Source organism: Martes martes (genome assembly GCF_963455335.1).
Source record: "Martes martes genome assembly, chromosome: 1".
NCBI lineage: Eukaryota > Metazoa > Chordata > Mammalia > Carnivora > Mustelidae > Martes > Martes martes.
In genome coordinates this window covers 148,235,448-148,259,997 of record NC_137888.1, presented here as the reverse complement: position 1 = coordinate 148,259,997, position 24,550 = coordinate 148,235,448, and the positions used below count along the sequence as shown (strand labels likewise).

The window sequence follows — 24,550 nt, the reverse complement described above, 5'->3', positions numbered from 1 at the left end:
AACTGAAAAAAAAAAAAAAAAAAAAATCAGTACTTCAAAAATATTTTTAGTATTGGGGTGCCTGAGGGGCTCAGTCATTAAGAGTCTGCCTTCAGCTCAGGTTGTGATCCTGGAGTCCTGGGATCGAGCCCCACATCGGGCTCCTGCTCAGTGGGAAGCCTTCTCCCTCTCCCACTCCTCTGCTTGTGTTCCCTTTCTTGCTGTCTCTCTCTCTCTCTGTCAAATAAATAAATAAAATTAAAAAAATTTTTTTAGTATTATATAGTAATGTGACAACTGGTGGTCTGAACATTTGATGATATCAAGGAATTGCTTTTAAATTTTGTTCAGGTAAGATGATGGAATTGTGGGTTGTTTTTTGTTTATTTTTCAAGAATCCTTACCATTTAGATACTTGCTAAACTATTAAACCAGGTGAAATTATATGTCTGGTGTATCAGTCAAGGTTTATCCAGAGAAGGAGAACCAGTAGGAGATATATGTGAATATATATGTGTGATCATGGGGGTGAAGGCAAGTCTGAAATCCACAGAGCAGGCTGTCGGGAAGGGCAGGCTGGAACTCCAGGACTTGAGCTAACGCTTCCATCCACAAGTGGGGAAGTCAGCCATTTCATTACCTGGTGGTAGAGAATTCTAAGGGAAGGACACAGTATGTGCAAAGACTAAATGTGGAATTTCTTCTTGCTCAGGGAAGCCCTGGTTCTGTTCTTAAATAAGGTCTTCCAACTGTTAATCTGGCCCACCAAGATTATCTAGAATAATCTCCTTTACTTAAAAAGATCTGATTATGGGCTTTAATCACATCTACAAACCTTCACAGCAACACCTAGATTAGTGAATAGCTAGGGTCTGTACCCTAGCCAAGTTCACACATCAAATTGACCATCACATCTGTGAGTAGATGGTTTGATAGTCCTTAAGACTGGGGTGATAGGTACAAGGGAGGTTCATTATACTCTTCTGTCTGCTTTCGAATTCTGCATGTCTGTACTTCATAATTGTCTACAGTTAAAAGGTTTTAAATATACTTTAAAAAACACTCAGAAACTCACTGCTTTATATTTGATATTTTTCTTTCTGGATCTTTTTTATCTTATACATTCCTACATAGTTAAGATCATACTGGAGTTACTATATCTTACCTCTTTAATTGTGTTATACCATTAACACTTCCACACTTCATTAAGATTCTTCCCAAATATCAAGCAAAATTATTAGAAACTCAGACTCTGACACCACACAAACCTGGTTCAAATCCCAGTTCTGCTGTTCATCGTTGAGTGATCTTGACCTAAACTTCCTAGGTTCTTTATGACTCAGTTTCTTTTAATAGAATCATTCAACTCATTCACTGAATTCATTAATAAGTTCATGAATTGAATTAATCCTCTGAGTCAGCTCATGTTCTAGGTGCTATGGCTATACCAATGAACAAAGCAGACAAAATCCTTGTCTTGCTGCAGCTGACATTCTAGTGGGGGAAACAGATACTAAGAAACTACATAATGCACAGGGGTTGGTAACTAATCCAGAGAAAAATAAAGCAGGGTGAGGGGAATAGAGAGTGACAGAAGCAGGAAATGGGGATTGCTACTTCATATAAATAGTCCAGAAATGTCTTTTCTGATGAGATGACACTTGAGGAAAGTGAAGGAATCAGTTGTTTGAATATCTGGTGGAAGAGCATTCTAAGCAAAGAATACAGTGTGTGCAGAGGGTCTGGGGTAAGAACATGTTCAAGATACAGAGAGGAGGCCAGTGTGGTTGGAGTGGAAGGAACTAGAAGATGTAGGAAATGAAGTCAGAGAGTTAACAGGAAGTAGACAGAATAAGAGGGAGCCACTGGAGGGTCTGGACAAAGGAAGGTTATCTGGCTTCTGTTTTAAATGGTCTACTCTCTAGCTGCAGTGAGAAAAATAACATGAAGTGTACAAGGGCAAAAACAGAAAAACTAATTGGTAGGCAATTAGAATCATCCAGAGGAGAGGTATTAGTAGCTTGGATTGAAAGGTAACAGTGAAGGCTGTAAGCAATGGTCAGACCCTGCATATATTTGAAAATAGAGCCCACAGGGTTTGCTGGTGTATGTGGAGTGAGATACAGGAGGATTCAAGAATTACTCTAAAATTTTGCCTCAACAACTAGAATTATAGTGTTGCCATTAACTGAGATGTGAAAACAGCAGAGAAAAAGGGTTTAGTAGGGTGAAGGTTCAGATCCAGACTGCTTTTGAAGAAGGCTGTCCATACCAGCACCAATCCACAAGCATGGAGAGAACAGGAGAAAAGAAAGCAGCAAAAACATTTTGTACCTGAAATGCTGACCAACCAGGGGTAACTGACTTAGCAGACCCAAGATATCCTAATCCTAAATCAATGAGGAAATTAAGAATCAACCAATTAAGCAGTAGCATCCTCAAAAAGCTCAGGAATTTGTGGATTAGGTACAGCTGGAAGTTGGGTTGGTGGGCATAAAATAAACATGATTAGTTTAAAGCTGTTTGAGAAGTAGGAGCTCCCTGGATCCCTTCTCCCACTCTTCGCTGATGAGAGACTCTGTCTCTCCAGTGCAGACAGAAAACTGGAAGGTACAAGTCACAGTTGAGGGGGGAGGCATCATACCTCAAACAGCAGGATTAAGGGAACTGGGGCATATTCAGGGGTTAGACTTTAAGCCTTCAACCCTCGGGGCCCTAGGCTACCTCTGCCCTCCAGGCAGAACTTTGGAAGAGCCTTCTTTTATGGGGAATCCAAGCAGCCCACGAAGGACAAAATATGTTTTTGGTGACGCACCTGGGTGGCTCAGAGGGTTAAGTGTCCAACTCTTGATTTTGGCTCAGGTCATGATCTCAGGGTTCTGAGAGCCAGCCCAGTGGTGGGCTCACACTGGGCATGCAACCTGCTTAGGATTCTCTCTCTCTATCTCTCTCCACCTTCTCCCACCTCTAAAAAAAAAAAAAAAAAAAGTGATATTGGCACCTGCCCTCTTCCTTCCTAAGAAGTAGTGGTGTTGCAAGGGGCCTCTGATTTTGTTTTGTTGCTTTGCTCTTGTCTATTAAAAACTTACTTCTGAATCATCTTAGAACTTGAACTCTCAGCAGGGGAAAAGTCTCATTGTCTTTCTCTGGATTTCAGAACCATGGTCAGGGACAAAAATACAGGGGTGTGAAGTGAGCTCCATCACACTTTCATATTATCTATGGCTGCTTTTGCATTAAAAGAGTTGAATAGCTGTAGCTGAGAATGTTTGGCCAGCAATGTCTAAAATATTCACTATTAGGCCTTCTGTAAGAAGAGTTTGCAGATCCCTGATACAGATTGTCCCGTTTAGTCCTAACAGCCCTTGAGGTTGACATTTGTCATCCTTGTTTTATCACAAAGGAAGCTGAGGTTGAGAAAAAGCAGGTAACTTGCTCAAAGTCATAGAAAGTATTGGTAATGTCATCAAAGTGTCTGTTGACAATAGCATATGGTCTCCTATCACAGTCATTTCCCACCACCCAGGACCTCAATGAGGCGATGCAGTAAGTCAAAGAAATCAAATGCTTAAATGAGCACAGAGGCAAGAATAAACCAAATACTACTCTTCTAAGGAAGAGGCTGCCCCAGGCTATGGAGCCCAGTACTATCAGGTGAATTCATCCCAGGCTGCAGCAGTGAGCTGCAGAGAGCAGTCTCCTTAGAGAAGAACTATTCCACAACTAGAGCTCTTGGAGAGCAGAGGCTGTCTTATTGACCACAGGGCCTTACTTAGAGCAGGGCTTGGCACATGTAAGCAACAAGTTAGAGCTATAATTATTACGCTTGCATATGAATTACTAAATAAATGAATCAATGAATAATGGTCTCACAACAAATCTTTTAGGGTAATTAATCACATATACAAACTTACAATTTACTAAGTATTTTTCACATCTTCTATCCCAGTTCACCCTTCCAACAATGTTTAGGGAAATACAGAGAGCTCTCAAACCTCAATTTCAGAGAGGAAAGGCCATTAAAAGGTTAAGTAACTCAACCAACATCACACAATCAGAGAAGGACAGAGGGGAAGTGTGAACCCAGGGCTGACTCAACAGTCTGTGTTTCTTCCAGCAAAATCACACTGTTTCTCTTAGCCAGAATCCAGATGCCCCCCTCACCATGCACAAGTCTCTTTTCACTCTTTCTCTATCTCTTCTCTTCTCTCTAAAAGTCCCCTTTTTCTTCCCTCTCCCTTGTCTCAAGTCCCATAAAAGGATTCCATGACTGTACTAATGATTAGATATTGTTGCTTTAAAAAAGGGGGGGGGTGCCTGGGTGGCTCAGTGGGTTAAGCCTCTGCCTTCGGCTCAGGTCATGATCTCAGGGTCCTGGGATCAAGCCCCGCATTGGGCTCTCTGCTCAGCAGGGAGCCTGCTTCCCCTACTCTCTCTCCGCCTCTCTGCCTACTTGTGGTCTCTGTCTGTCAAATAAATAAATAAAATCTTAAAAAAAAAAAAAAAGTGTGCTTGGGTTTCTACCCAGGATTTCTCTGCAAAGTTTTAATCTAATAACAGCAGGTACAGAAAACATACAAAGTGACTTGCATTTAAGAACTCCACACATAATTCTATTTCCTTTACTGAACCACAGTGATTGAATTTTAAATATATTGAGCACCCCTGATTACTTTTTATGCAATAGTCCTTCAACCTGACCACATTAAAGGTTCACAAGATTTACCTCCTCTAGTACATGGCAAGCTCCATTTACATGGAAAGCCTTTTTAAAACAATCACAGAAATCAAATAGCGAAATCCAAAAATATGTTCAGCAGACACACGTGCCCTGGGGCAAGTTCCAAGTACCAGTTATAAGCTCAGCTACTCAGAGAGCCTGCCAGCCACTCTGGGTCAAAGTCATTTAAGGCCCGTTGCCCATCAGATGTCCTGAGGAATTCATGTCAGGGCCAGCTCAGGCAAGCCTTTGCTCCCTTCCACAGTGCCTCATTGGATTCAGATTCTCTCCTGCTGCAGGTTGGACATGAATAGGCATAGTGGCCAGTATAGTGGCCAGGACAGAGAGAGCTGTACTGATGCTGGGGTAGGAAATGAAGTTCAAGTGTATGGCAGCAAGGATATTACATGGCCACTCCTGCCTAGGAACATCCAACCATTCAGCCATCCACTTCTACAGCTCTGCTCTATCTATACCTGTCCAGGTAGGGATAATCTCCCTTGAATGCCTCATGTACTGCCACTTCAGGCTCATCATTCCCCAGCAGATGCAGATGGTGTGGGATAAAGTACTGAGCAATGAATCCCAGCAAGCATTTCAACAGCTGCTCCTGCACCCCAGAAATGCATGGTTCAGAAGGGGAATGAACAAGGACTTTCTGTGGTTCTCTTGGAGGCCTGTGGCTATGAAGACATTATGGGGAATTTGTTGGCCACACAGGATGGGGAAAGTGTGAGAGGATTCTCCAATTCTCGTGCTTTACTTCATTGTACCTGGGCACAAAGCCTGGATCCCACTTTCCCTCATCTTTGGGAACATCTAATGAAGGTTGGCTTCATTAGACAAGTGAATGGGGTCAATACCAGCCTGCTCTATGTCCTGAGGCAAGGACTCAGTTCATGAAGATGTCCTCAGCACAAAGCATCATCACCATAAGGTCAAACTTGCTGATAGAATTTTTTTTAAAAAAAAAAAAAAGGCCTTTCAGCCCCCCTGCAGGTGCCTATTTTCTGAAAAACTTTTTTAAAAAAAGATTTTATTTATTTATTCGACAGCCAGAAATTACAAGTAGACAGAGAGGCAGGCAGAGAAGCAGGCTCCCTGCTGAGCAGTGAGCCTGATTCAGGGCTCCATCCCAGGACCCTGGGATCATGACGTGAGCCGAAGGCAGAGGCTTTAACCCACTGAGCTACCCAGGTACCCCTGAAAAACTTTGATGGTGATTCTACACTTTGTTGTGAAAAGATTGAGACTCGAAGAGTCTGCCCCACATGACATTTTCTCTGATACTATTATCCCACTCCTCTTCCTCCTCCCAGGATGTCCCCTCCTCGTTCAGGAATGACTGCAGCAAACCCAGCCGAGTGGTGAAGTGCTCTGAGAGTGCCGTTAGGAGTCCATGACTGCCCACAGTGTCTGGAAGCTTGGTAACTGGGTCCACTGTATAGGACCAAATAATAGCTGAAACCATCTCCCACATCTTAGAGCTCAAGAACGAGACCTCGGAAAAGCTGTCACAGATCCTTGACAGCTGGTCATTGATGGGTAAATGAAATCTCCCTCTGGTAAACCCCAGATTGCTATTCTCTGGAAGAGATTCCCAGTCATGTCAATAGCCTCTACAAAATCAATCATATCTTACCAAGGTTCTGCCTTACCTTCTGTACTCTGGTGAAAACACATGACGAGGGGGAGACTTCCTTTGGAAGAGATACCAGTGCTCCTATCTATGATTACACTAAAGAATGTATCAGCTTTTACCTGTTCCTGGAGCTTGTTCTGGATTTAGGGCCCTATTAGCTTGACCGGTTCATTTTACAATTGTTCAGCTGTTTCCAGAGTACACAGCTAACATTTTCTTTTAACAGTGGGTTCAGTTCTGTAATATAATTGTGAGAATGTATATATAATCTTGGTGTTAGTGAGCTTTCCATGCAATGGAATATTCTGTCCACAGAGAATATGAGTTTAATGATCTTTTTTAAGGCATGATGATTTCATTCTGTCAACTGCTTATGCTCAAAGACAACAGAAGCCTTCACCTTTGCTGTGGCCTTACCATGTTCTTTAGATCTGCTATATTTCCCAAGTATTTTCTTGACACGGGACCAGTCTTTCAAAAGCACAGAACCCAAGACTACCTCTTTGGTTGCTAGACACAAAAATCAGACCACAAAATACCCCATCCAGGGATTTGGAGTACTGGACAAACTTGTACTGCTGAAGGAGCTGGGAGCTACATCCCATGAGTCCTGACCCATTCCAGAGCCCATCACCTCTTTGGGAAAGGGAAGCTGGAAGTGAGCAACCAATGGGTTGCTAAAAACCCCTTCATTTGCTCTTACTCAGGTCCCTAGTGATTTAATAGGCCAGTGTCTTCCTTATTATGGGCAACTTTCTCATCCCAGAATGTCATCACCTGTGGTTCATGACTTTACCTCCTGCTTTACAACATGAAAGATCAAAAACTTCCCCATATCCCTCCTACACTGTTGGTGGGAATGCATACTGGCACAGCCACTCTGGAAAACAGCATGGAGGTTCCTCCAAAAGTTGGAAATAGAGCTACCCTATGACCTAGCAATTGCACTACTGGGTATTTACCCTGAAGATACAAATGTAGTGATCCGAAAGGGCAAGTGCACCTGAATGTTTGTAGCAGCAATGTCCACAATAGCCAAACTATGGAAAGAACCTAGATGTCCATCAACAGATGAATGGATAAAGAAGATGTGGTGTATATATATATATGTATATACATACACACACACACACACACACACACACAATGGAATACTATGCAGCCTCAAAAGAAATGAAATCTTGCCATTTGCAACGATGTGGATGGGACTAGATGGTATTATGCTGAGCAAAATAAGTCAATCAGAGAAAGACAACTATCATATGATCTCTCTGATATGAGGAATTTGAGGCAGGGGGTTGTGGTGGGTAGGAAAGGAAAAAATGAAACAAGATGGGATCGGGAGGGAGACAAACCATAAGAGACTCTTAATCTCACAAAACAAACTGAGGGTTGCTGGGGGGTGGAGGGTAGGGATAGGGTGGTTGGGTTATGGACATTGGGGAGGGTATGTGCTATGGTGAGTGCTGTGAAATGTATAAGCCTAATGATTCAAAGACCTGTACCCCTGCGGCAAATAATACATTATGTGTTAATAAAAATAATTAAAAACAAACAAAAAAAAACTTCCTCATTGATAAACCCTTCAGAGTTCTTTCCTTCTATATGTATCATCAGCATTTATGTGACATAAAAATTAGTTCTGACAGAAAGTAAAATCTATCTGCATGGCTCTGCCTTCAGGCAGAAAAAAAAAGAGATACAATTAAAAATAGTTATAAAGTTAAAAAAATAGTTATAAGGTTAAAAAGAAACAATATGTCTGCCAAGAAATACTACAGCTATAAAGTATCATAATAGCCTTCTTTTTCCAGCACTATTGCTTTCTTACTCACCTAGAAACTTTGTTCTCAAGAATCAAGGACTCTCAGAAACTCTGGTGTTTGAAGTTTTATCAGTAAGAATGAAACTTTCCTTTTTTAAGATTTTATTTATTTGAGGTGGGGGGCAGAGGGAGAGGGAGAAACAGACTGCGCTGAGCAGGGAGCCAGATGCAGGGCTCCACCCCAGGACCCTGAGATCATGACCTTAGCAGAAGGCAGGCTTAACCGACTGAGCTACCAGGCCCCCAAGAATGAAATAATTTCAATTTACCACTCAGATACAAAGATTCAGAAAAGAGGTTTCTACACAAAATTCTCAAAGAAAGAGGACCATGGGTCTTTTTTGCTATCTAGGACTGATGTTGACCCCTTTACACAGTCCTGCTTTGCACTGAGCCTATCAAAACAGTGTTTCATTTAAGTTTCATCCAAACTTTACACCTGCCCACAATTCTGTAACTCGTCTTTTCCTTCCTTTGGTTAAATGCCCCATGGTGTCTCTGGTGTGCAGTCTCCCTCATTACAGTGAATCAACCCACCTGATTTTGCTGGACTACAGATTTTTCCCCGATGGTTTTAGGTTGATTGGGCTGAGACACTGTCTTGCTCAGCTCTGGGGCTCCTAAGATAAAAATTTTGAAAGTAGATTGTAACATGCACTTGTTTTCACTCCCAAATATATCATGCCAGGTAGGCATACATATGAATACTATGCCATTTTGGTCATAACTGGGATGTGTTGACATCTCGGAAAGGTTACAGCAACAAGAATTAAGTCAAAGGTCTAGGTAGCTTTCGGTGCACTTCTTGAACAGGCCTAGATTTCTCTTTTGGGCATTCGACAAACATTTTGTCTGCTGAACTGACGCTTCCATCCCCTGTGACTGAAAGAAACAAACGAGACACACCTACTCGGCTGAAGCTGAAACAAATATTTTGGGACCCATCTGGTTACACGCGAACAGCTCTGGACAATGACACCCGCAGGGCTCTAAGGGTAAGTGGGCTTGTTGCTGCTGTCCTCCGTGTCCCCCAGCTGGGACCCGGGACCAGCGTTACTCCTCTGCTGGGTGCTCCATGGCAGAAACTCAAAGCGGGGCTCCCGCCTTGCCCTGCACATCCATCTCTCGCGACAAGCAAGGGGAGGGGGCGCGGCTTCAGATGGTCATAGCTTCCAAGATAGAACACGCGAACGACCCGCGAAGGATGCCAGCCTAAGAGCGCCCGGAGGCTGCCACGTTTAACAGGCAAGGACCTCGGCTTAGCTGGCCCTTTCTCTCCGTGGCTAGACAGCAGGGACCGCGAACAGCGGGGGGCGTGGCTCCGCAGGGAGGAGCCGAATAAACCAGTGAGCGTGTCCGTGACGCCATCTTGGATCCTGGCGTCCCAGCAGTTGCCCTTCCTCCTGGTGATTGGACGAGACCGTTGGGTGTCTCGGAAGAGGCGTACCCAGCCAGCCTGAGTTGTGCGCTCGGTCCGGTTGGTCTGGTTTGTGAAATCTGTAGCTGTTAATGATTTTCTTGGTCGTTCCTGAACGCCCGCGACCTCACGAGGTACATAAGGCTTCATTGGACTTACCTACCCATTCTAATGGAGCATCGAAGAAACCTGAAAACCGTCTTGGAGTTGCTTGGGGAGGAATCTTTAGATGCTTCTTAATGGGCGTGGTGTTATTCTTCAGGGAACCTGGGGATCATATTCTAGGAAGAGGAGACACAACTGCATGAATAGCCGCGAGACTTCTAGCTATAACGGGATTAGGAGTGAGGGATGCAGGATTGCCACGCCGGGAAAGCTAGGAAGGTGTTGAGGTGAGATTCTGGGGAGCCTTGAATGCCAGGCTAGGGAGTTTGGACTCTATCCTTTGGAAGGGGGGATAAAAATGAACATTTGGAGGACTTTAAACAGGGGTGACATAATCAGATAGTGAAATTTAGAAAAATAATTCTGTAACTGTGGATAATCCCAAGGTGTTTCTTCAAGTTGTTTCAGTGAACAGGTTGGGAGCTTGTTTTTAAGTGCAGTTTCTTGCCTCTCCCTAGACCTGCAAATCAGATTCTCTGGTTGTAGAGCCAGGAAACATATATTTGGTGAAAAGAAATACACAAATCTAAGAATGAAGATTTGAATTGTCACAAGCTGAACACACTGGTGTAACCAGCACCTAGATGAAGAGACATCACCAACAGCTCAGAAGCCTCTTACTCCCCAGACACGGCTGCCCTCACCAAGGTTAAACATGATCATTACTTAAAAAAAAAAAAAAAAAAAAAAAGATTTTATTTATTTATTTGACAGAGAAAGAGATCACAAGTAGGCAGAGAGGCAGGCAGAGAGAGAGGGCAAAGCAGGCTCCCTGATGAGCAGAGAGCCCCATGAGCTCAATCCCAGGACCCGGAGATCATGACCTGAGCAGAAGGCAGAGGCTTTACCCACTGAGCCACCCAGGCGCCCCTAACATGATCATTACTTCTAACAATCATAGATTGCCTGTTTAGAATTTTATATAATTAAATCATAACAGCATATACTCTTTCCATCTGGCTTATTTCACTCAGTGTTATGTGTAAATTCGTCCGTATTGTTCTTTTTTTTTCTTTTTAAAGATTTTATTTATTTATTTCACAGAGAGAGATATCACAAGTAGGCAGAACAGCAGGCAGAGAGAGAGGGAAGCAGGCTCCCTGCTGAGCAGAGAGTTCCATGCGGGGCTCAGTCCCAGAACCCTAAGATCATGACCTGAGCAGAAGGCAGAGGCTTAACCCACTGAGCGACCCAGGCGCCCCTCATCTGTATTGTTCTTTCTATCTGTATTGTTCTTTATAGTTGCTGTTGACTCCATTCCTAACAACTTTCATCCATTCTCTTATCTATGGCCTTTGAGTACTTTCCAGTTTGGGGCTATTAGCAAAAAAAAAAAAAAAAAAAAGTGCTGCTATGAACTTCTTATTCATCCCTTATGCTCTGAAAATTTTAAAGCAAGCTCCCAAGGCTTAAATACTAATTCATTCACTACCCATTTACTGAGCCTACTGTACAAAGAAAAAAAATTGGCCAAGGTCCTGCCCTCGTGGAACTTATTCCAACTGGTACAGAACTACAATCTCTGTGGACAGAAAAATTAGTCAAACAACAGTAACTGTGATGTTAGCACTGAGGAAATAAAGTTGAGCTAGAAAAGGAGGAAGGGGACTAATCTATTTTTTTAATGTGCTAGGTTAAGTCTCTCAGAAGAGATATCTGGAAAAAAATAGGAGAGATGGTTGGCACTGCCATGCAATGAGTATGAACAGAGGGGAGAACATTCCTGGCAGGGGGAGTTACCATGTGAAAAACTCAGATCAGGAGAGAACTTGGCCTGTTCAAGACCAGTATAGCTGAGGCACAATAAGGATGGGAAAGGAGGGATGGCACAGGTGTGTTTGAATATAGGAGCATATGATGCAGGGCCTTGTCAGCTAGAGTAAGAAATTTAGATTTTTTTTTTTTTAAAGATTTTATTTATTTATTTGAGAGACAGAGCATGTGAGTGCAAGTGGGGGGAGGGGCAGAATGAGAGGGAGAAACAGACTTGCTTGCCTAGCAGGGAGCCCAACTCAAAGCTGGATTTCAGGACCTCAGGATCGTGACCTGAGCTGAAGGCTTAACCAACTGAGCCACCCAGGGACCCCTAAATTTTATTTTAAATACTGTAGAAAACCAATGAAGTGACGTTATTTAACAATGTGACTTAACAATGAAATTATGTTATCTGAAATTCTTTTTAAAAGATCCCTCTGTCTGATGAGCAGAGAATAGAGTAAAGGAGGCAATAGAGAAAGCAGGTCATTTAGGAGGCTGGTAGAACAGTCCTGGAAAATACTGGCACAGAGTTTAGAGGAAAAGACTGAAAGACAATTGGGGATTGCCAGTACAACAATCGCCTTAATCCAGCAATGAAAGGTAACACTATATATTTAAGGCAATGAGATATCCTATGTGTGTATTCTTATGTTTTGCATCAAGGGCACAGCATTTCTACCAAAAATGCATAATCTGAAAATGATCATGGGGGAAACTACAAGTCCATGTTGAAAGGCAGTTTACAAACCAATTAGCCTGTATTTTAAAATGACAGTATAATGAAAGACAAAGATGTAGGAACTATTATAGACTTTAAGACTAGACGTGAAGCTTCCAATTTATAATCCTCCATTAGATCATGAACCAGGAAACAAAATTTTTATTTGCACAAAAGGACGTAAGTGGGACAACTGATAACATTTGAATAAAACTACAGCATAAATGATAAATTATATTAGTATAATTTTCCTGATTTTGATCATTGTATTGCTTATGTAAGATAACGTCTGTTTTTTAGGAAACAGCACATAAGTGCTGTTTAGAGATAAAGGAACATCATCTCTAACATCCTCTCAAATGATTCCGAAAAAATAGAACAATAAAGCAAACATAAAATGTTAACGTTTGGGGAGAGGTGCCTGGGCAGCTTAGTCAATTAAGCATCCAACTCTTGATTTCAGCTCAGGTCATGATTTCAGGGTCATAAGATCAAGCCCCATGTCCGGCTGTGCACTGGGTGTGGAGCCTGCTTAAGATTATTTCTCCCTCTGCGTCTCTCTCTTAATAAATAAATTCCCTCTGCGTCTCTCTCTTAATAAATTCCCTCTGTGTCTCTCTCAATTAAAAAAGTAAATAGTGTTACTATTTGGAGAATCTAAGAGAAGCATTTATGGCAATTATTTGTACTAGTTTTGCAACTTTTCTGTTAAGTCTGAATTACTTTAAAATAACAATTAAAATAATATTATAAAATAATATAATATTATAATAATATAATAAAATAATAATTAACAGAATTGCTGGATCACTTAGAGAAAAAAATCTAGTACTAAGCCATGACTAACATTTAGACAAAATTCTGAAAATACTTAGTAACGAAAGGAAAAATGCAAGAATGTTAAAAGAAGTAAAATGGAATGTGGACAGAGTTACAATGAAAGGCACAGGTTCTGTGCTCTTCCTCACTCTAAAGTCGTTAGAGATAACCGGCCTCCCGCTAGACAGGGCATATCACCGAAGCTACTCTCACTACTAACCTTTGCAGAACGGCAGGAAACTTCCGACACACTCCCGCCATGTTTTCCCAGTGAGCATGCGTGTGCGTATGCATGTATGATCCCAACCAATAGGTGCTCACGTCGGCAGCTCGTTAATCGAAGGGGCGGGGCGCCCTTCTACACATGCGCACGGTCGGGCGGCCCTTCTTCCTTCTCGCCGAACGCCGCCAACATGGTGAGTACCGCTGTTTGGGGCTGCTGGTCTGGAGGCCATGCCGCTCCACTCCATGCTGTTCCGCCTGGTAGGCGGAACGAAAGCTTGGAAAGACCCCCCCATCGGGTCTTAGGTAGCGTGCGGTGAGGGTCCCTGGGCGGGTGGAGCACGGAGTTTAGGAGCTCCCCGGCCTCGCGGCCGACGAGCGCGTGGAGGGCCACGCAGGCCCGGCATGCCTTGGACCTCGGGAGCGCGCCGTGGCCGCCAGAGCTGGAAAGCTGGAGCCGCCCGGGCCGTACCGGGGCCCAACCCGACTGGGTCTTTGGAGGCTCCATATGCCTGAAGGCCAGCGGGAACCCAGCTTTTGCCGCTGCTGGCTCTGCGTATTTTGTCCATCGGTCAGGTCGTCCCTTGGCACTTGGGCGTGTTCCCCGTATGTTCTTTTTCGGTATAGTTACACTGCCTGTGACCTGCAAAACTTTATAAACTAAAGAGTATTTTTACTAAGTCTCACTCTGTCCCTTTCCTTCGATTTTAGGTGTTCAGGCGTTTCGTGGAGGTTGGCCGGGTGGCCTACGTCTCCTTTGGGCCTCATGCCGGGAAGCTGGTCGCAATTGTAGATGTTATTGACCAGAACAGGGTAAGTGTAAGGAAAAGTGTCATTTTCACATGCTAATGATTGATAGGCAGCATAGATGGTAATGGTAATTTTCCCAGCGGCTCTCTAAAGTAGGACTGTTATGGGTAGTAGGTGTATTTTACCATTGAGGAGACAGGCAGGGCAAAATGGGGATTTCAAGCACAGGTTTGAGCTGGCCAATATCACTGAGTTTGAGTATTGCCACTTAACCTAGCCAGACCTTTTAACTAATTATGGGTTGCAACATTGGTGAAAATAAAGGAGTTCAAACACGTGAACTGAGTTCAGAATAAAGCCAGGCACATAGCTCTCAGTACCCTCGTATGCTATTGTTGGAAACATAAGGATTAAAGACTTAAAAATTGTCCAGTAAGTTACATGTAGTTAGGTTATAGGGTACACTACTAATAATAGCTTCATCTTTCTTAAAAGCATTTAAGTAGTTGAGATTTGGTGATTCTGGAAAGACAAATACATAGATGATGTGCTTGAGTTGCTGCCTTGTTCTGCACCGAAATTTTTTGATCTTACTTGTTCCAGGCTTTGGTTGATGGACCTTGCACTCAGGTAAGGAGACAGGCTATGCCTTTCAAGTGCATGCAGCTGACTGACTTCATCCTCAAATTCCCTCACAGGTAACTATCTACCAACCAATGCCCCTCTCCCAGCTTTTCTTGCTTAGTAAAAATTTGCTTAGTTTAATTCAAAACTTTTGCTATCCTGTTTGTTTCTTGAGAATGGAGTATATAGCGTTGAAGAGTAAGAGCAACTCAGAAGAGGGATTTTCAGTATAGAAATGGGGATCCATTGTTAACTTTTTAAATGTCCTGTGATTATCTTCCGCCCTGCCAGTTCTCTGGCTTTGTCTTTATCCAGATTTGCCATACTTTTTCTTGCCATCTTTTAGGATTTACACAACAAAGACCTCCCTAAGGAATTCTGGTCTCCCAGACATACTTTAGTCATCTTTAGCTTCAGAACAAAAATACTAATTGTTTTCTCTCACAGTACCAGCTGTCGTCAGTTGAGCTTTTAGTGTGTGGCAGTTATTAAGTATTTGACGTATGTCATCTAGTTTTGACAGCTACTAAGGAAGTTCTATTCCCAGTTTCTTATGGGGAATTGAGGAAATCAGTAGTGATTCTTTCTTGATGTGATGTAAATTATGGAAGTTAAAACGCTGTAGTGGTTACTCTTGGGCTGTTTCAGCTACAGTGGCAGTCGCAGTAGAATGTGTTGGTACATGTACTGCTGGTTTATTTTTTAAGCATGCAGGGTTTTGATACTTGAAATATTTGAAAGAGACTTCAAAATGGTTATAATTAGACATGGTGTTTGGCCACATCTTTTTAAGCGTTGTACAGCAGGTCTGAGGATTAGTTTTACATCATTCTTTATGTAAAGGAAATTGCTTCCTGTATATCCACTGCAGTAGAGTGATGTTATATACAAGATCAGAGGTGATTTTTAAATACAGAAAATGAGCTGGTTTGCATTTTTTATTAAAATGGTGTATTTGAGGAGCTCCTGGCTGCCACAGGCAATAGAGCATGTAACTCTTGATCTTGGGAGTTGTGAGTTCAAGCCCCGTGTTGGACCTAGAGCTTACTTTAAAAATCAGGGGCACCTGGGTGGCTCAGTCGGTTAATGTCTGCCTTTGGTTCAGGTCATGATCTCACGGTCCTGGGATTGAGCCCTGTGTTGGACTGTGTTTCTCCCTCTGTGTTCTTTTTCTCTCTCAAATAAATAAAATCGTGTTTGGGATTATGAGACATCTTGGTTTAGCGAACAGCGTTCAAGTTAGTAAAACATGAGATATGTGGTGTATGTTGTCAACCTAGAATTGGAAGTAGAATGAATGGGAAGGGTGTTTTTGGCATTGTTTTGCTGATGTTTTTTAACTTAAGGGGTATAAATTGTGCTTTCAGGGGGCTCAAAGCTGTCCTTGGATCTATGTGGCTTCAAAGCTGATTCCTTAATCTGATCTTGGCTCTTCCCTAGTGCCCGCCAGAAGTATGTCCGACAAGCCTGGGAGAAGGCAGATATCAATACAAAATGGGCAGCCACGAGATGGGCCAAGAAGATTGAAGCCAGAGAAAGGGTAATGGCTTCGGGTCATTTGAATTATGACCTTTTTTTTTTGGAGGGGTGATAGGTGGTATGAGCGATTATTTACTTTATTTTTAACAGAAAGCTAAGATGACCGATTTTGATCGTTATAAAGTCATGAAGGCAAAGAAAATGGTAAGTTTTTAAATTATTACAAGATTTTTATATTCCTACCTCAAACTTGTCTGAGAAAGTGCATTCTGTACATATAGGATGAACAGCAAAATAGTTTTTTGTGTGCATACATAATAAATAATATATTGACATTTTTCAGAGGAACAGAATAATCAAGCTTGAAGTTCGGAAGCTACAGAAAGCAGCTCTCCTGAAAGCTTCTCCTAAAAAAGCACCTGCTGCTAAGGGTGCGGCTGCAGCAGCTGCTGCTGCGAAGGTTCCAGCCAAAAAGATGGCTGCTGCGGGCAAGAAGGCTCCAGCCCAGAAGGTTCCTGCCCCAAAAGCTGCGGGCCAGAAGGCAGCACCTCCAAAGGCTCAGAAAGGTCAGAAAGCTCCAGCCCAGAAAGCGCCTGCTCCAAAGGCATCTGGCAAGAAAGCATAGAAACCATAGGAGCCTTTTAAAGACAAGTAATAAAGGTTGTTTTTGACATGCTGGCGAGTGTGCTTGATCTGTGACATAAAGTCTTTGCTGGGGTCGGGATTATGGAGCAGATTGATAGGATTGTTAATGTTATCATTAGAGAATTGGTTCTTTAGCCCCAGTCTGTCCAGAGTCAGTATAAAGCCATCATAAAATCATAACTAGTGTGCTCATGGGAAATGGATCATTTAGAGCTCCCAGTGAGTTTTTCTCCTTTTATAAATATACTTCCTATAAATACATTCCAGCAGCTTTTGATGCTTAAGAGTTTTCTAAATTTTCTTTAGAGAATACACTGTAGGAAACCAAGACAAGTAAAAAAAATACATTATGGTATGATAATTAGTTTCTGTTATTCTCTATTATTTTTTTTTAAGATTTTATTTATTTATTTGATAAACAGATCACAAGTAGGCAGAGAGAGGGGGAAGCAGGCTCCCCACTGAGCAGAGAGCCCGATGCGGGGCTTGATCCCAGGATGCTGGGATCATGACCTGAGCCGAAGGCAGAGGCTTTAACCCACTGAGCCACCCAGTCGCCCCATTCCCTATTATTTCTAACCAAAAGCTGGCTTCTGAGCCTCACTGGGACTCATGGGGACAAAATGCTTGATACTAATAGGTTTACTAATAGTTGTTATGTGATCTAATAGGTTTAGATAGGGGAAATGAAGGCAGTTTGGGGTTACCTGGCCTTTCCAGAAGAGTGGGGAGTTAACAAGGTAAATGGGGATCTTAAGTTACAAGTTGCAAGAAGGCTGGTCATGAAGGTTGGAAATGTGGTGAACTGGCTAGAGAGATCCCAGAACATGGCAGGTTAGTGTTAGATTCATGAGTGCAACAAGCCATTGAGCATTTCCAAACAGTGATCCCTCAGACTTAGGTCATGCTGTTGGACTGAATCAAGGGAACAATGCTGGGAGGGCCAAAGATGATAAAGGTTTTATAGTATTCCTCACCTTGACGGTAGTCCAAACCAAGAAGCAGTAGTGCTGCCATTTAGTAGGCCTTCACGGATTGGGCTGGAAGACAAGTAGTAAGAAAGCCAAATGTGCTGAGCTTCTGGTTTGTACTTTTGGTTCATTGTGGAAGAAGAGAGCTGAAGCAAGGTTACTCCAGGGATGAGTTAAAGGTGCCACATAGACTTAATCAGGAAGTCTGGTAGATAATGGATGCTAACAACTTGGATTCAGGTTCTGGCTATGCTGCTCAAGTGCTGTGTGGTTTAGGTATGTCCCTAACTTCAAGCCTGGTTTCTTCCTATGTGGTTTGCTTCATGGAGTAAGGAAGTGAATCATGCAGCAGAGTGACTGGTTCATAGCAGTATCTGTGATAGTTGTGACACAGCTCTTAAAAACAGATTTGGGGTTCATGGCTATGTGAGCAGTCACTCAAGATTGCCTGGAGATAAAAACAAAATTTTGTTAAGGGGTGGTGAGAGGGGAAATCAGGAGGCAAACATGGAAGCCACAGAAAGTATGTCGGTTATTGTCAAGGGAAGGGGGGCACCTGGGTAGCTAAGTCGTTAGGCATCTGCCTTCAGCTCAGGTCATGATCCGAGGGTCCTGCAATTGAGCCCTGCATCTGGCTCCCTGCTCAGTGGGAAGCCTGCTTTTCCCTCTCCCACTCCCCCTGCTTGTGTTCCCTCTCTCTCTGTGTCAAATAAATAAAATCTTCAGGAAAAAAAAAGAGTGGGGAAGAAGGCAGTGAGGGAAGGAGAAATGTTACATGGAGTTTGGAGGTTTGGGTTTGGTAAAGTTGGAGTGTTCGGCACTCCATTGGATTTTGGAATTGCTTTTGGAAAGGCAGCAAATTGGAAAGGAATTCAGGTTTTAAGGAAGGAGGACAGAATGGAGCCTAGAAAAGAGGAGGGATTGGTAACCTTTGCATGAGGAGGAAAAAGAAGTGGATATCAGGAATTTAGAAGCTAAATTTGTAGTTCCACTGTCAGAAAATTGCTCAGTGGCTTGTTGCACACATGAATCTTAACACCTGCCACCTTGTTTTGGAGTCTTTCTAGCCGGTCCACCACAATCCCAACCTCCTTACCAGCCTTCTATCCCAGCTCTCTGATCTCTGAATTTCTGCAGTTAGAAAACAAGGTTATATGCTAAGAAAGGGGGATGAGGGAATGTAGATTTGCAGAAAATGCAGGTTTGAAATTGCTCATGGTGGAGAGGGGAGTGCTGCTGTCAGATTGCATTGCATAAAATGCAGGTTTGAAATTGCACATGGGAGAGGGGAGTGCTGCTGTCAGATTGCCATTGATCTGAAAAGCCCTTACCCTCCAATCCATGTGCTTTCTGTGCTCCGAGGATGAGAATTTAACGCCACGAGGATGAGCAAGCTTCAGGGTGGAAGCTGCATTTACACTGCACCTACTCAGTACTGCAATGTGCAACAGCAGAAACTGGAAATTCCTGTCTAGAGGACTCTCGGGAAGGTGACGGAGGTTTAAGGCACTTGGGAAGGAGTAGGAAATACTATTGGTGGGGCCAGAGAAAAGATAGTTGAGCTAGGTTTTAGTCCTCAGGAAAATCCATCTGGCAGGATAGTCGGAATTGGTTTGGGGGATGGAAGAGGAGATGAGGAAGTTATTAAAATACACAGGCACGTAATAATCCACTCTGATTATAGAGGACTGCACACTCTCAGCTTGGGGAGGATGGCATTAGGAGAGAATATTGATTTAGTCAGATCCAAGTTTCAGTCCTGTCATGCAGACCTAGCTCATTCTTACACTTCACATAAGCCTCATCTAAAGAACAGGGATCCTGATATCCTGCCTTACGTTGTGGCGAGGCTCAAATGGGGTAGAATGAGGACAAGGTCCATATCCCCAACACCTAACAGTTTTTTTCACACATTAGGTACTCCATATTTGGGTTGAATCATGTTGAGATAAACAGGTCCTCTAGGCAAAATTAGACTGTTGGATAGTTAGCTTTTCAGAGAGCCTCTGCCCCTTCAGCAGTCTCCAATTTCCAGGTAATCAGTATCTCCCAACTGTGACACCCCACAAGAATTTGTCTTGAATTCCATTTTCTCTACTTCACATGTTTCTTTACCCCTCATCTGTTGGTATCTTTTAGTACCTAGTACCTAGGTCCACCAGCTAGCTGAATTTTTTTTTTTATCCAGAATAAATCATGAATACATCTACATTGTAATAAAATATTGGAATTGAGATTAAAGGGCTCCTTGATTATCTCTACTACGATTATAGTATCTTGCAAAGGAAACCACTGTGTATGTCCTTGCAGACATTCTCCATGCATTTACAATAGACATAGAGTTTGTATGTTTTGAATACAAATCTTACTCTGTGTGTATTCTGCAACTTTTTTCTTTTAATACATCTGGAGATCTTATCTAGTCAGCCCCTATCAATCTACCTAATTATCTTCTGCATAATAATCCCTAGAGTGAATGTTTGTATGACCTATTGAGGTTCATTGTGGGAATTTTTTGATCTCTGTTGATAGACTTTAAGGATAGTGCCAATTTAAACAGTACTTCTTTGAATACCTTTGCACATTCTTCCTTCTATATGAGTCATTTTTATTTGAGACACATTATCAGTCAGTGCACTTGATGGATTGAAGATTGCATGTGTTTTTAAATCACTCTGTTGGTAGGTTCTACCAATCTAGTAACCTTGCTCTATCAATTTACTTCTATCAGCATTGAATGAAGATTCCTGCCTCACAATCTTGAACTCCTGATACTTACGTTTCTGCCAATCCAGTGTGAAAAGTAGTATGTTAACTTGCACTTTCCTGGTCCAATATAGCATTGATTATCCTAGTTTTACATTCTGTTTAGCTATTAAGGCAGATCCTCCCTTAGAGTTATCTTAAATTTTTTTCCTTTAGTAACCTTACACATTTGCAGTTTCACTTTCAGATAAATTTTGCCTTTTTTAAAAAAAAGATTTATCCATTCATTTTAGAGAGAGAGGGAGTGCCTGTGTGTGAGCGGGGTGAGGGGCAGAGGGAAAGAATTTCAAGCAGACTCCCTGTTGCTCTCACTCCCATGCATGAGATCATGACTGGGCTGAAACCAAGAGCTGGAACCTCAACCCACCAAGCCACCCAGATGCCCCTCACTTTCAGATAAATTTTAGAATTTGCTTGTCGAGTTACCTAAATCCTATTGTGATTTAGGATTGCATTGCATTTATAGATCTGTTGGGGGTGGGGGCCTGCCATGTCTCTGCAATACTGACTTCCATCCAGGAACATGGTATATCTTCCAATTACTCAGGTCTTACACCCTTTTCAGAATTTGTATGTATCTCATTTTTTCCCAGTAATTTTGAACTAGAACCTTTTAAAATTAGACATTAATGGATATAAAAGGGCTATGAATTTTTGTATGTGTCCACACTGCTGACCTTCTTTACTAGTTCTAAGAGATTTTTTTTAGTTGGTTTTCTTGGGTTTTTATTGACTTATTAAAAAGTAATCTCTATGGCCAATGTAGGACTCGAACTGACACCCCTGAGATCAAGAGTCATGCTTTACCAACCTAGCCAGCCAGGTGCCCCTAATGGATTATGTATGCAGATGATCATGTAGACAGCTTCTTTCATAATAAAATAGCACTCTATCTCAGTAGGTGAAGGTAGTCTCGGAAAAACAATAGATTTTTAGATGTTTTAATGGATAAGCACTGCCAACTTTTTTTTTTTAAGATTTTATTTATTTATTTGACAGAGATCACAAGTAGGCGGAGAAGCAGACAGAGAGAGAGGAGGAAGTAGGCTCTCTGCTGAGCGGAGAGCCCGATGCGGGCTCAATCCCAGGCCCTGAGCTCATGACCTGAGCCAAAGGCAGAGGCTTTAAGATTAAACACTGAGCCACCCAGGCGTCCCAACACAGCAATTTCTTTCAAATGTATTTTCTTGCCACTCCTTCAAATAAATATCTTGAAGATTACCAACCCTGTCGAGTACCACAAAGTCTTACCTCAGATACCTGAGTGTTACAAGACCCTCAAGACCATTTTTGGAAAGGAAGACCTCATTCCATACTTCTGTATAAAACAAGGGCGCCTGGGTGGCTCAGTCAGTTAAGCGGCTGCCTTCGGCAGGTCATGATCCCAGCGTCTGGGGATTGAGTCCCACATTGGGCTCCTTGCTCAGTGGGAAGCCTGTTTCTCCCTCTGCCTGCTCCTCCTCCTGCTTGTGCTTTTTCACTCTCTTTCTGTGTCAAATAAATAAATAAAATCTTAAAAAAACAAATCCTATAACTGGTGTGCAAAAGAGTAAGAGTCTGTATCAATTCTGATAATAGTTAATCCTGATTTTAGTTGTATCAATTCTAATTGTTACTCAAATAGTTATTTAAATTATTTAAATTCTTCATATCATGTGTTTTGAAGAGTTTTTTTTTTTTAAGATTTTATTTATTTACTTGACAGAGGGAGAGAGATCACAAGTAGGCAGAGCAGCAGGCAGAGAGAGAGGGGGAAGCAGGCTCCCTGCCGAGCAGAGAGCCCAATGCGGGGCTCGATCCCAGGACCCCGAGATCATGACCTGGGCCGAAGGCAGAGGCTTAACCCACTGAGCCACCCAGGCACCCCCGAAGAATTTTTAAAAGCATAACTGTGTCATTACCAGATTCGTATCTTAGATCACCCTGGCTGTCCTGTGGGAAGAAGAGAGCAGAGGAGGGCAGACTGGTGACCAGAACAGTTAGGAGGCTGCTACAGCAATCCAGAGGCGATGCAGAGGAAGGGATCAGTTACCACTCCCACATTGAATGACCTAGTTGGCTGAGTGGAGAGTGGAGCTGAAATCATGCTCCATAGGGTTAATGAGGTAAAATGTCCAGAGCAAGACCCTCCCACCCTCCTAACCACCCCCCTCCCCTGCCCCCTTTCTTCACAGGAATGTTTACCTTATTGTTTAGAGGCAAACAACAGGAAGAGCTCCAGCTGACCTAAACCAGTTTGAGCTCACCACTGGCTCATACCTGTGCAGATGGACCAAGGAGGTCGGCCTCATTATAATGTTAACATTTCACCCAAGAGGAGCACCAGCCTTTGTTAACACAACACAGAATGCATGTATAGGTATATTTTCTAAGTACACCTGCGCAACCTTGTGCCCACCTTTACATGTGATGACAAAACTCCCCATCCTGAATATTCACCCTAAGCTTAAGTGAAAAGAACCCACTGGCCTCCACTGGGGAGTTTTGGAAGTTACTCCCCATGATCTCTTTATTTGCTGCAAAAAAACTTTCCTTTGTATGACAACTCCACCTGGTGTAGTCTCTACCTGTAACTCGCCAAAGATCCAACTCACCTAGCTTGGTTATAGTGCAGTATGTTGGGGGAAAGGGGCAGGGCAACCCTGGAAAGTGAAATTGGAGGGTGAGGGAAGGATGACAAGATCAGTCTGGGAAAATTCTGAGTTTTAGGTACTTATGTTATAGGAAAGTGGCAACGACCCACAGGAATAACAATAACGTCCGCAACAACAGAGCTAGAACTTACTCTCGTATTTATGATGCAGAACTAGAAGTTGTAAGTGCTTTGCACGAGTTGACTCACTCAATTACTGCACTGAGTTCATGAGTTCGAAGCTACTGCCGTTCCCAATTGAGAAACCGAAGCTCAGAGTCTGAGTAACTGGCACAGGCCATGCAGTGAATGGGTGATGGAGCCGGGATCAGAACGCGGACAGTCAGACCTGGGACTTGGCGATCTCAGGTCACAGTCCAGAAGAAGCCGCTGGACTGAGACTGGGGCAGGGAATTCATTGCCAGCGCTGCTGGCAAGTGCTCGAGCCCGCAGGCCGACCCATGCGGAGTGTGGTGCGGACTCCGTGTCCCCGAGTTGCTGCTCCCAGGCTCTCGGGACCATGGAGAAGGCCAGCCTCCCGGCTTCCTAGAGCGGCGCGGGTGGGCGCGCCTCCGCTCGCGCTTCCGCCTCGCCTGCGATCGGGTGAGCGGCTGGGCGTTGGATGGTCCGCCTCCGTGGGGTGGTGCGGCCCGCCGGGTCCCGGAGCTCAGGCGTCTGGACCCACAGACTGCGCCCGAGGGGCCGTGCCGCGGAGGCGCCAGCAACCCTCTTGCCCCGAAGAGCTGGCCTGACGTTCCCGGCCCGCGGTACTCAGGGCGGGGGCAGGTGACGCGTGGGGTCGCCCGCTTGCCGGGGTGGAGTGTGCAGATTCCCTTGGGGTCTCCGGTCAGCATCTTACCCTGGGACGTTGAGCGTCTTCCCCGTACCCCTGGGGCCGGATCACCACTTGGATTTCGTCCCGGGGCCCCGTTATACTACCTTTTCTGTGAATACTCGTTTTAGTCTTTGCCATCTTTGGTTCAGACTACTTAGTCATTCATTCACAGTGGGCCAGGGATTTTCTTGAAAGCCACGAATCCACGCATGCAGAGCTTCATTCTTGCCTCACAGACATTCTTTCGAGGAATTTTCGGCTTCACCAGGGAGATTTTGTAGAATTTACAAAAGAAGCAGATGCAACACCGCGTGAGCCACCGGAGAAGGTGCACTGAGAACATCCACAGTGTCCTAGGAATACTGTTTCGGACGAGAGAGGCATGGAGGCTGAGGGGAAAGAGATGGGGAAGGAGGCAGGGTCAGCCTCACTGTGATTCTCTCTTAGCTCCACAGGTTCTTGCTTTTCCAAACAGAGAGGGCAGTGCGTGAAGCCAGGGGCCGTCAGCCATGCTCCAGACGGTGTGGTCCCAGGTGAGCTGAGCTTTCTTCCCTCTTTCCACGTTCAAAAGAGATAGCATCGA

The 24,550-nt window shown here is 43.5% G+C and overlaps 1 protein-coding gene and 1 long non-coding RNA gene across 5 annotated transcripts; one reads left to right on the top strand and one right to left on the bottom strand.

Annotated features, from left to right (window-relative positions):
• Nucleotides 1-8,262: 8,262 nt before the first annotated feature.
• LOC308347570 lies at nucleotides 8,263-13,324 on the bottom strand. 4 transcript variants are annotated; one of them, XR_013967255.1, is made up of 3 exons: nucleotides 13,264-13,324; nucleotides 9,743-9,864; nucleotides 8,263-9,669 (listed from the first exon to the last, which is right to left on the bottom strand). It is a non-coding gene; the product is annotated as an uncharacterized lncRNA (long non-coding RNA). The 4 variants fall into 4 exon arrangements; XR_013967256.1 differs by having other exon boundaries at nucleotides 8,263-9,649; XR_013967257.1 differs by having other exon boundaries at nucleotides 9,747-9,864.
• Nucleotides 13,325-13,381: 57 nt separating this feature from the next.
• Nucleotides 13,382-16,794, top strand: RPL14 (ribosomal protein L14). Its single transcript, XM_080797152.1, has 6 exons — nucleotides 13,382-13,459; nucleotides 13,977-14,078; nucleotides 14,619-14,713; nucleotides 16,080-16,179; nucleotides 16,269-16,322; nucleotides 16,462-16,794. Exons 1-6 carry the CDS (start codon nucleotides 13,457-13,459, stop codon nucleotides 16,741-16,743), a joined length of 636 nt encoding a protein of 211 aa, XP_080653278.1. The 5' UTR covers nucleotides 13,382-13,456; the 3' UTR covers nucleotides 16,744-16,794.
• Nucleotides 16,795-24,550: the final 7,756 nt, after the last annotated feature.